The sequence below is a fragment of the Bubalus kerabau genome, chromosome 5 (genome assembly GCF_029407905.1).
Source record: "Bubalus kerabau isolate K-KA32 ecotype Philippines breed swamp buffalo chromosome 5, PCC_UOA_SB_1v2, whole genome shotgun sequence".
NCBI classification, from domain to species: domain Eukaryota; kingdom Metazoa; phylum Chordata; class Mammalia; order Artiodactyla; family Bovidae; genus Bubalus; species Bubalus kerabau.
Genome location: NC_073628.1, coordinates 115,139,563 through 115,152,340, shown reverse-complemented (window position 1 = coordinate 115,152,340; position 12,778 = coordinate 115,139,563). Strand labels below are relative to the sequence as shown.

General features: G+C 36.1%; 1 protein-coding gene across 8 annotated transcripts in view; it reads right to left on the bottom strand.

The window, feature by feature from the left end:
* Positions 1-12,778, bottom strand: part of RALGPS2 (Ral GEF with PH domain and SH3 binding motif 2) — a 166,426-nt gene that overhangs the window by 70,536 nt on the left and 83,112 nt on the right. For all 8 annotated transcript variants that reach the window (XM_055582763.1, XM_055582767.1, XM_055582764.1 and 5 more), the window contains 2 exons: positions 12,342-12,434; positions 7,189-7,315 (listed from right to left, as the gene is read on the bottom strand). In XM_055582763.1, the coding sequence (XP_055438738.1) occupies positions 7,189-7,315; positions 12,342-12,434 (220 nt within the window). The remainder of the gene's footprint in view (positions 1-7,188; positions 7,316-12,341; positions 12,435-12,778) is intronic.

Below are 12,778 nucleotides of genomic sequence, written 5' to 3'. Positions count from 1 at the left end.
TGACACATCAATAAAATTGCTGGAACAATGGGAAGAGCCAGAAAGGGATAATTTAATTAATGAAGTCAACCAGTTAAGTATTAAACATTAAGTGCCCACTCTTATTTGTGATGCTAAGCATAGAGCCCTGGACCAAGAAAAACTAAGGGTTTATTACACACTCCTGAGGGAGAGAGATTAATGAAAACAAAATAGTGCTTGTCAGAGGATAGGGGATGGAAAGGGCACAATTTATATTCTTTATTACAGATGGATATAAGGAAAGCTTTTCTATTCTCACAAAAGGAAAAGAAAAAAAAAGCCCACCAGGCTCCTCTATCCATGGACTTTTCCAGGCAAGAATACTAGAGCAGGTTGGCATTCCTTTCTCCGGGGAATCTTCCCAACCCAGGGATCAAACCCTGGTCTCCTGCATTGCAGGCAGATTCTTTACCATCTTGAGACACCAGAGAAGCCCAACATAAAGACAGATTTTCTCTTCTCAAAAAAGGGGAAAAAAAGAGAGGGGGGTGAGAGGGGGCTATCTTGAAAACCTAACATACAAAATTGCAAATTAAGTTGGGGATGTCTCTATAAGAGACAGAGTTAGGCCATCTTACTTTTCTCTGTAACATTCTGCTTCTACTTGATAGGAAGCAGTGTACAGATCTGCAACAACTTCCTTATTTCCATAGTTTTAAAAACATATGCTTTCCTTCCCAGAAAACATACTAAGCTGGTTGAGCTACTGCATCTTCCCAAAGTTACATAAATAAAGTAGAAATGAGGCTAGAAAACGCACATGAAAGAATATTTATCATGTTTCATACAACAACTAAATTATTTTTGCACAATGCTCTTTTGCCCTCTCTCCAGCAAAGCAAAACTTCCCATGCCAAATTCTCTAATAAGCCCCTTAAGACTGTTCTCCAATGACAAGAACAAATGAGTGCTGTTAATGATTTTCAGATTTAAAGCAATAATTCTCATATAAAACAATTTTTTCCTTGAAATTTGCCAAACTATTTTTCTCCAGAAAAACTGCATCCTTAGCCTAAGAACTTTTCACTATATCATCCAGGCTGACTAATTTTTACCTTGAATGCAAACCAACAGAAGAGACAACTTTTCAACAGATGATGAGTTGAAAGCCAAGAAAATATTTTCTACTTTTTATAATTTAATCCACATTGAATTATAAATAAATCTGGCAGTATCAAAGTAAGAGTTTTGTCAGTATATAAGCCTTCATTTTCTGTTTTAAATTTCACAGAGAATGATGGTTGGTTCCGTTCATAATTCATAACACTAAAAACACCATTAGTTTGGATAATGCCTCTTACGTTAAGAATAGGTGATTAACCTTTACCTTTTCTCTGTACAGTACAGATTCTTTTGGTTGACATATCTGTTCCAAAAGAACCTTCGCAGACACTAAAGGATAAGGGGTGGTTATTCAGTCACTGAGTTGTGTCTGACTCTTTGCAACCCCATGGACTGTAGCCAGCCAGGCTCCTCTATCCATGGGATTTCCCAGGCAGGAATACTGGCATACACTGCCATTTCCTTCTCCAGGGGATCTTCCCGACCCAGGGATCCAACCCTGGTCGTCCACTTGGCAGGTGGATTCTTTACCATGGAGTCATCTGGATAAAGGATAGCATTATGCAAATTCTGTACACTTGAGGAGGGATAGTTAACTAGAAGCTCCTAATATGCACAATGAGTATTATCTCTCAAATGTCTTCAGGACAAGTTATCTCCTATCAAATGTACAGCATCTTGTACATGTTGTCATTTTTGGCATCTATCTGCACTAGGCGTAGTTTAATATGAGTGGGGAAAAAATTCTGAAGAAAAGTTAAATTTAAAAACCACGATCCTAATTCATTTTTAATAAGGACAAAATATGAAAAATGTAAATATTAACAGGATATAAACTATTGTAAAATTTTCATTCTTCAACATACTTTAGTACTGAAGATTAGGAATGAGAAAATAAACCAGCTGCATATGATATAAATAAATCAAGCAGTCAAAAAGTTGTATAAAGTTGAAATGCTTCACATTTTCTTAGGAAAAGCATGTTTGTTTTGATAGATGGGATGAATACATTTAATCTCAAAGTGTGCTATAAAATGAAACTGTCATTGCATTAAAAAGGTGATTTTCATGCTGGAAATGAGCTTAACTGCATCACAAGAACTTGTCTGACAAATATTTCACTGTTTCATTTTCCTGTCCCAAGTCTACCAAATGTTTGTGCCAAATGTTCCGCAATCATCTCACAATCTCAGATGCTTCTTCACAGACTGGTATAGGGATGAATAATTATATGGAGAATCCAATGTATAAAATTATGTAGATGCTAAAGTGTATGTTTCGTGTACAGAATACACAATATTCTTGGCAAGAATACACAGAAGAACTATACAAAAAAGATCTTCATGATTCAGACAACCATGATGGTGTGATCACTCACCTAGAGACAGACATTCTGGAATGCAAAGTCAAGTGGGCCTTAGGAAGCATCACTACAAACAAAGCTAGTGGAGGTGATGGAATTCCAGTTGAGCTATTTCAAATCCTAAAAGATGATGTTATGAAAGTGCTGCACTCAACATGCCAGCAAATATGGAAAACTCAGCAGGGGCCAAGGGACTGGAAAAGGTCAGTTTTCATTCCAATCCCAAAGAAAGGCAATGCCAAAGAATGCTCAAACTACCACGCAATTGCACTCATCTCATACGCTAGCAAAGTAATGTTCAAAATTCTCCAAGCCAGGCTACAACAGTCTGTGAACTGTTAACTTCCATATGTTCAAGCTGGAATTAGAAAAGGCAGAGGAACCAGAGATCAAATTGCCAACATCCACTGGATCATCGAAAAAGCGAGACAGTTCCAGAAAACCATCTACTTCTCTTTTATTGATTACACCAAAGCCTTTGACTGTGTGGATCACAACAAACTGGAAAATTCTTCAAGAGATGGGAGTACCAGACCACCAGACCTGCCTCCTGAGAAATCTGTATGCAGGTCAGGAAGCAACAGTTAGAACTGGACATGGAACAACAGACTGGTTCCAAATCAGGAAAGGAGTATGTCAAGGCTGTATATTGTCACCCTGATTATTTAACTTATATGCAGAGTACATCTTGAGAAACGCTGCACTGGATGAAGCACAAGCTGGAATCAAGACTGCTGGGACAAACATCAATAACCTCAGGTATGCACATGACACCACCCTTACAGCAGAAAGCAAATAAGAACTTAAGAGCCTCTTGATGAAACTGGAAGAGGAGAGTGAAAAGTTGGTTTAAAACTCAACATTCAGAAAACTAAGATCATGGCATCCACTTCCATCACTTTGTGGAAAACAGATGGGGAAACAATGGAAACAGTGACAAACTTTATTTTTTTGGGCTCCAAAATCACTGCAGATGGGGGCTGCAGCCATGAAATTAAGAAAAGCTATGACCAACCTAAACAACATATTAAAAAGCAGAGACATTACTTTGCCAACAAAGTTTTCCAGTAGTCATGTATGGATGTGAGAGTTGGACTATAAAGGAAGGTGAGCACTGAAGAACTGATGCTTTTGAACTGTGGTGTTGGAGAAGACTCTGGAGAGAGTCCTTGGACTGCAACAAGATCCAACCAGTCCATCCTAAAGGAAATCAGTCCTGAATATTCACTGGAAGGACTGATGCTGAAGGTGAAACTCCAATACTTTGGCCACCTGATGCAAAGAGCTGACTCACTGGAAAAGACCCTGATGCTGGGAAAGATTGAAGGCAGGAAGAGAAGTGGATGACAGAGGATGAGATGGTTGGATGGCATCACCAACTCCATGGACCTGAGTTTGAGCAAGCTTTGAGAGTTGGTGATGGACAGGGAAGCCTGGTATGCTGCAGTCCATGGAGTCTCAAAGAGTCGGACATGACTGAGCAACTGAACTGAACTAGACTGAAAGTGTATGTTTTCTATTTTTAGCATAAGTTTTTGCCATTCCCCTTCACCCTTTGGCTTCTAATGGGGTTTTTCCAGTGGTTCAGATGGTAAACAATCTGCCTGCAATGCAGGAGACCCAGGTCCAATCCCCAGGTCCAGAAGATCTCCTTGAGGAGGGCATGGCAGCCTACTCCAGTATTCTTGCCTGGAGAATTCCATAGACAGAGGAGCCTGATGGGCTACAGTCCATATAGTTGTGAAGAGTCGGACACGACTAAGCAACTAACACTTTCACTTTGGCTTCTAATTCTTGATAACCCTCACAAACATGCATCTTGCTTAACAGAGGGTCGCAAAGAGTCGGACACGACTGAGCAACTGAACTGAACTAAACTAACAGATGGTATGAGAAGTAGAGGAGGAGGAGAAATTCAGTAAAGCCAAAAACAAAGAACAGAAAACCCGCCAAGTGTCGAGGGTGGTGAAGCAGTGTAGATAATGCAACACTGTGATCACTAGGTCACTAAGCCAGGAGATAAGATGGGGATCAGGTATAGAAAAAGGGGGAAAATGATTAATATACTTCTGAACATGCTAAATTAAGAGTTACCAATAGATATCTCATTCAATCAGTATCTGAGTACCTAAAATGTTACTAGGCCACAGGAATTAGGAATTACTAGGAATTAGGAATTACTAGGCCACAAAGCCAATTGAATATATAGGTCCAATCTGAGATTTGCAGTCCTCAGGTGATATATGGGAAAAAGCTGAATGAGACCATTTTAAGTGTGTGTATGGAATAAACGGAAAGGACTGAGACCTTTAAAAGAACAGATATGAGAGAAAGAGGAGTCAAAAAAACAAAAGCCATAAATTAGAAGGTAAATCAAGAGAGACTGGTGCTACTGGTGGAGAATTTCAGTAAGGAAGATTCTGGGTCATGAGAATATATAAAGTGAAAAGTAACTGAAAAGAGGAGTTAATGCAGACCAAATTGAAGACACAGGAAAGATTATGGTTCTATTACTTTCTCCAAACTAACTTCTATACCTCAGTGTTTTCTTCATTTGCCTTAACCCACAGGAAAAAAATACTCCATTTCAGGTATCAGAGTTGGGAGAAAACAGGTATATTTTCTAAAGGAAATCTTTTCCAGATTCCACTATTTCAATGATTTCCCACCACATCCTCATAGGTATGTAAGAGTGTGCTTAAGTGCACAGGCACAGACAACTTCAAACCCTCTACTGAAGTTTCTACTGTGGATAAATATAAAACAAAGACCCCTGAACTAGACATCACAGCACAAGGATTTATGTTATTTTGTCCTCTTTAATAGAAAATAATCTTAGTCTCCTTTTCTAAAAAAAAAATTATGAAATTTGCAAAAAATATTTATTTCAATGAGAAAAAACACAATTGTGGAATCAGTAAATTTTAGAATAAGAGTTTAGCAGCTATAATTGGAAGGATGTTAGGTCAGAACCTCAGAATTGTCATTAACTAGGTTTTAGGATTCTGAATCAGCTCTTTTACCTTTCTGGACTTGGGTTTTCTCAAGCGTAGTATAAGTGATTTATATAGAAGAGATCACTGTGGTCCCACCCAGCCTCAAGAAAAACATGTGTGCTACTTCTAGGTAAAGAAAACAAGGCTTAAAGAAGACAATTCAATGACTTGAAAAATGAATATCATAGAGCCATTTTGGAAGACCTGGGTTCAATCCCTAGGTCGGGAAGATCCCCTGGAGAAGGGAACGGCGACCCACTCCAGTATCCTTGCTTAGAGAACTTCACGAACAGAGCCTGGCAGGCTATAGTTCATGGGGTCACAAACAGTTGGACACAACTGAGTGACGTGAATTCAAAAAATTCTAATGTTCTTTATGCTATGAAAAGTTTATGTTTTTATGGAGTATGAAGATATTGATGACACTTTTAAGAATGTCAAAGCCAAGGTAATGGTAGAAAGTAGAGCGTACGCAGAATGCCTTTCCTAATATCAGCTTAGAGCCTGAGTTATGTTTACTATGGCCCTGAACCATTTATCAAAGAAACAGACAAACGGTACGTGGCCACTGCACAATGCACAGGAGTACTCTGCCTTCAACACAGGATGTGCAACATTTCCTATTCCCACTGGACTCTGAGAATGTCCCACAATGATATGATGAGTTGAGATCTCTGACAAACCAAGGTGATGCTCTAGAGCAGCTGAGTGACAAGTGTGTCAGCTGTCTCTGCCCTACTCTGCGTTCTGGTACTACACTGGTGCTTTGTGTTCAGTGGTACTATAAAGACTTCAAAGATGACACTGTAGAGTCTCCTAAACCAGGAACAGGTTTTTCCATGATTTTCAGAAACAGTCATGGTAAAATCCAGTATGAGTAGTTACATAAAAGACAGAGTGGAAATAGAAGGTAAAAGGGGAGACCGGGAAAAAACAAATGTTATCTTTTGATTACTCTCTACAAAGGATCAAGTCAATTTACTTTAATGCATATACTAGGTATACATAATATAATGCATATACTAGGTATACATAATATAATGCATATACTAGGTATACATAATATATTTTCTGTATTTAAATTCACATATACATTAAAAAGGTATAGTTTCAGTCATTTTTTTATTCAAACACCTAATAAAAAATTACTATTCATATTTTGGTGAACATCTTATGTTATTGGTTTAATACTTCTTGGAATTCATCAACACTGTAAAATATACAATAAAGAGATACACACTATGTGTAATAATATTTAAAATACAGATTTTTCCCAGCACCGAGCTAAATTTCCACAGCTAAACAGCTAATTTCTTCCAGAAAAACAATAACACCTTCATTGAGACTGTTTTTCATAATTCACTGTTAAAATACCTGCCAACAATATAAACTAAGAACTCATGATGTTGACAATAAATTCATTGTATCTTTTGATCAATTTCTTAAGTAAATGTTAAATATTTTCACAGCATTAAACTTCACTGCAAACTACTAGTCCATTCTTTTAAAGCATTACTAAAATAGCAAAAATGTATGGCTTTACCATATGCTTCATTTCTAAGAAAAAATGAAAATACATTCCAGGTAGTAAGGTAACACATTCCTCTAGACAATTTTTTCAACTTAAGAATCCTTTAATTTCTTTAAAGGACACACAAACTTTTAAAATACATTGAACTTTTTATAAACTATTGATTAAAGCAAAGCAACAACTAGGCATAATGAATATACAGTGACATAACTCACCTAAATAGGGAATGCAGGGTGTCATCTTTAAGCTACTTATATAGTCTCTGAGTCTTTTGTAATTATCTTCTTTACTCATTACATATTCTAGTTTTTCAAAGGTAGTTTTGTCTTTCCGACTTAATAACTAAAAGACAAACAGAAAAGCCCAAGTTATTTCTGTATCCAATTTTATTAAAGACTTAAAAGTTAGAATTACTATAAATTTGAATCTTAATTTCAAAGTTTTATTTTCTTTAATTATATTTTGGTAGTAAATAAAACAAAATCAGACATGTTTATTAATATAATAAACCCATATTCATTATTTATAAAATACAATATACTTTGTATGTACCTAAAATAATTAACTTACTAAGTAGTAAATTATAATACATTATTTCTCATCCTTACTATTTTAAATGGTTAAACAATTTTTATTAGTCATTTTCCTAATTTAAAATAATTATATATTCATATTCACCTCAAAGGCCCAAATATTTTCATGACTTGTCCCCTGCCCCCTCAAAGATAGTTAATTCTTACATAAGCATTAGGCAATAAATACTGAATTTCATAATTTAAGTAATAATTTTTCTTGATGACTCTAACCATACCTAGTTCTTCCAGTACTATAAAACTACAATTTACATGTTTGGATTTCTGACATTTTTTTCTTTGATCCCTTTGATCAGTGCTGTATTATATACAGTTGAACAATCAACTGCAGCTGTTTTAGGAGGCTTGAGGAGTAGATCTGTAGTGCGTGCCCTTTGAGAAAAATGGAGATATCAAGGGGAATAAAAGAAAAGCAAGGACAGTCATCCGAAATAATATTAACTAAAAGATTCAGAAAATACATGTTTTTAAGTATTTCAAAGACTTTGGAAAAAAAATCTCTTCTTTAAATATGTGAAGTTACTATTTCATTATGTTGTAAATCAGATTTCACTTTATGTCATAAAATATTTGTTATTTTATAGCAGGCAAAACACTTCCACCTATAAAATTCTCATCTAATTCTCCTACGAGGTTAAGAGAAAAGTCAAGAGGACTAATTTAAAGATGAGGTGACTGAGACCCCAAGGAGAAGCAGAACACACCAACACTCGTCAGTCATCACTCACAAAGACTAGGTCCTGCTTTTATGGGTCTCAGTCTGGTCCCGGAGACAGAGTATTCTAACATCTAACCCACTACTCTTTTTAATATTACAAGTAATATAGTTGGGATTGATGCTGTAATCTATTTTTCACAGGCTCCAAGATAACAGATTATCTTCAGATAATCTCTAAAACAAAAACAAAAACAAAAAAACTGTCTAACCAGTATCTCTGAATGTTTTAGATAGGTTTTCCTGCAAACACTGGTTTCACGACTTTCTGTGGCCCAGTTTCAACACACTTGATTAGAACTTTCAAGATTAGGTGCAACTCTCCACTTCGATCTATAAATCCAAACATTCTTTTCTCTCCCACATAACAAAGTATTTGAATATGCAAAATATACTGCATGACACAGCAAGGATAACAAGAAATCTTTTTTTTTTTTCCCAAAGTCAGTCATTCCAGAACTCTGGTACAATATCTGGAGAAACAAATTACATGCAACTCATAGCTGATTTTGACATATCTGAAACACAAAACTAAAGAAGCATGGAGTCTGATATGTATAAAAATAACACATTTTGCAATTTTCATAACAAATCAATAGTCAGAATGAAAGGATTCAATTTGGGGTGGGATAGCAGAGACTTGTTTTCAGAGGACTATTTTTAAAAGCTGTGGTAAAATATACATAATATTTACCATTTTAACCAGTGTTAAGTGTATAGTTTAGTGGCATTAAGTTCATTCACATTATCCATCAATCATTGCAATTATCCATGGCTAGAACTCTTTCCATCTTCCCTGAAATTCTGTAACCATTAAACAGAACTCCTCATTTCTTGCTCCTCTCAGCCCTGGGAACCACCTTCTACTCTGTCTGAATGACTGACTACTCTTGGCACCTCATATAAATGGAATCATTCACTATTTGTCTTACTGTGTCTAGCTTATTTCATTGAGCATATCATCATCAAGGTTTATCCAAGGTGCAGCATGTGTCAGAATTTCAGTCCTTTTTAAGGATGCATAATACTTCATTGTATGTTTACACCACATTTTGTACATTCATCCATCTGTTCGTGGACATTTGGATAGTTCATACCTATTGGTTATTGTTAATCATGATGCTTTTTTATACACTGGTATAAAAATGCCTGTTTGAGTCCCAATCTTATGATTCTTTTGGGTATCTACTCAGAAGTGGAGTTGATGGATAAATGGTAACTCAATGTATTCTAATTTTTTGAGGCTATATCTTATTATTTCTTATCTTTTTTGACTATGCTAAAATTTTTATGTTGAGTAGAAACAGTGAAAATGAGCATACTTTTCCTTGATGTTAAAGAGAATGTTTCTAATATTTCCCCCATTTGTGATGTTGTTTTTTGGTACATTCCTTGTATTTGAGGGCACCAGGATTTTCCACCATACTACCCTTTCACTGTTCATTATTTCTTTCCTTTTACTTAGGTTAGATTCCTCATCTATAACAACTTTTATATTTACCTACTTTATCTCTTGTACTATCCTTGACCCCTCTGTGGTACAAACACGCCTAAAAAAATTCCAACTGGTTAAATACAATTAATTCTCAGCACTTCTTCATGGTAATGCTGAATGAACACCAAGTTTCACTCTAAGTTCATGACCAAAAATCTCAAGCGGACCTTCCTAAGACCTACTGCTAAGTCGCTTCAGTCATGTCCGACTCTGTGCGACCCCACAGACGGAAGCCCACCAGGCTCCCCCGTCCCTGGGATTCTCCAGGCAAGAACAATGGAGTGGGCTGCCATTTCCTTTTCCAATGCATGAAAGTGAAAAGTGAAAGTGAAGTCGCTCAGTCGTGTCCGACTCCTAGCGACCCCATGGACTGCAGCCTACCAGGCTCCTCCGTCCATGGGATTTTCCAGGCAAGAGTACTGGAGTGGGGTGCCATTGCCTTCTCTGCCTAAGACCTACATGTTTCCCTAATTAATTCACTCTCACAGTCCCCTTGATGACTTTCATCCTTTCCTCTCTCTTCAAACCTCCAATACCTCTCCCACTGTCAATTAATGACCTTGCTTCTTGTGTCTTATGAAACAGAATTCTGCAGAATCCCACCACCAAATCTACCCACATACCTGTGTTTGTAACCAAACGCACCCCCTTCTCTCCTGTTAAAACGGAGACACTGTTCCTGCCCCACTGGAGTATTGGACCTTATCTCCTCTGGGCTAATCTAGGGTATCACAGGCTTGACTTCTTGTTCACCTCCTCATTTTATTAGATCACTGTACTACCACTCAAGCATACTGTCACGGATCTCATCTTTAAAATCAAAGCAAAACACCACTAATCTTTAATCTCACATTTCTTCTAGTTATCGCTGGCCCTCACCTCAGTACTTCACAACAAAATTCCTCAAAGGCATTCTCTATTCTTACTGTCCCATTTTTTCCTCCACTATTCTCTCAAATCCAATCATTCCAACATCTTTGACAAGGTCATCAATCCTTTTCAATTGCCAGGTCCAACTGCAATTGGGCCCAATCATTTATCAGAAATTCTTACCACATATCACAGAAAAGCATGAGGGAAGTATTTTACATCTCATTTACTTGGTTTTATTTTTCTACAGAGCATTCATCATTATTTATGATATATCATTTATATATTTACAGCTTATCTTTTCCCAGTAGAATGTTAGCTCTATAAGAACAGGACTTTGTCTATATCATCCACTATGCACGTCAAACAATTAGTACCTAGCAAAACTGTGGAATATTTTCAAGTTTAACATGAACACCAAAAATTTTATTCAGATTAATAATGGAGCTGTTACTAATTTAAACAAAACTATTTTCGATGCAAGACATGAGACAGAGACAATGAAAATAACTTCAAGGAAACAAAATTAACTTGAGGGAAATGTATCTTGTTTCTAAACCACAATATAAACCAGAGTACAATTTCTTTTCCCTAAAACTTCAAAGACGGAATTCATGACTGTATATTTATAATCACTTCCATTCCCTCATTAAATTAAAATTTTAATAAAAGAGAATTAGGTCATCATTATTAAAAATAATTTTTAGAGTAGGAAAACTGTTCACTCAGGTGTTTCTAAAATACAAATGAAATATAAAGAAGATCATAAGCTCTTCCATACTAATGTTTTTCCAGTATGAGAAACATCTGTCTCTTCAGACACTATGAAAAGTGAGAACAGCAGGCTAATTAAACACAAAATTATATTTTAGTAAGTAAAAAACTGTGATAAAGTTAGTCAAGTCTTTATTCCAGGACAGTAAGAACACACTAACCCTCTGCACAAAATGTAGTAAACAAAACCATTCCTCTTTAACATTAAAGAACAGTATTAATATGAACAGATTTAACTGAATCTAAAGTTTCAGTTCTATAAAACCTAAATGAAAAATACCCAGCAAGCTTGAGGCCAGTATCACATTGATCAACCATAAAAATACACAAATTTGCAAAAGTAAAACCTCACACTCTGACCCTGTTAAATAGAACCAAGTATGATTAGCATAATATCACAATGTGCACAGAAACACTGCCTACTTCCCTGTTAACTATCAGATTTTCCTTTATTCCTAAGGAAAAAAACCCAAGAGTTTACTGAGTAAAAATATTGTAATGGAAATCTGAATCAGTAAATTTTGGGGGCAACTTAACAATTTATATCTTTCTCAAATTTTCCAAAAGCATAATCTGTATATGATTAAATGCAATTTATTTTCACATTTACAGTTTCCCATCAGTAAACTTGAAATGCTATATTGTCAAAGATGTTTTAAAAAGTTCTACAAAAATTATTTCCTAAAGAGCAGAAACCAAGCACCAAGTTGGTTTTAGCTCAAAATACCTAACAAGCCTCATGAAATACTTATTTAAGGGGAGAGGAAAAAATGTAGGTTTCAAAGAACAGAGTACAAACTAATTAAAAAATCCTTATCTATTATTATAATATTAACTTTACTAAGAACTACAAAAGGAACTAAAACATCTTCACTTCCAACAGGAAGTCTAACCTATCATTAACTAAGGAAGATTACTCACCGCCCATGTTTTAGTCAATCTGAAAATTGGGGCACTCTGTAAGCCAGAAACCACCGCCATAAGTGCATGAAGGTTATTCAGCTCATACAGCTTCTGGAAGATTTAAGAACAAGGGGGAGGAGAGACGAAAAATAAATAGCATGAATACAAGACAACTTGAAGACAAATACAGTTTAGGCAACTGGTGGTTCTTGTAGCATACTTATTACCCTCATTGTTGAGATTTGTTTTTAGGGTATCCACTGTGTTTACAGTAAGCTGATTTTTGGCCCACACAGAACTCCCTCCTAGCTCTGGGAATACATCTACCTCCAGTTGTCTAATCCATTAAGAAAACCAAAGTTATGGCTCAGTATCAGAGTTATCTGGTATGCATCCTTGTTTCTAGTAGGCAGTTTCCTTTCTTATACTGAACTATTACTAGTTCTGCTTTATGA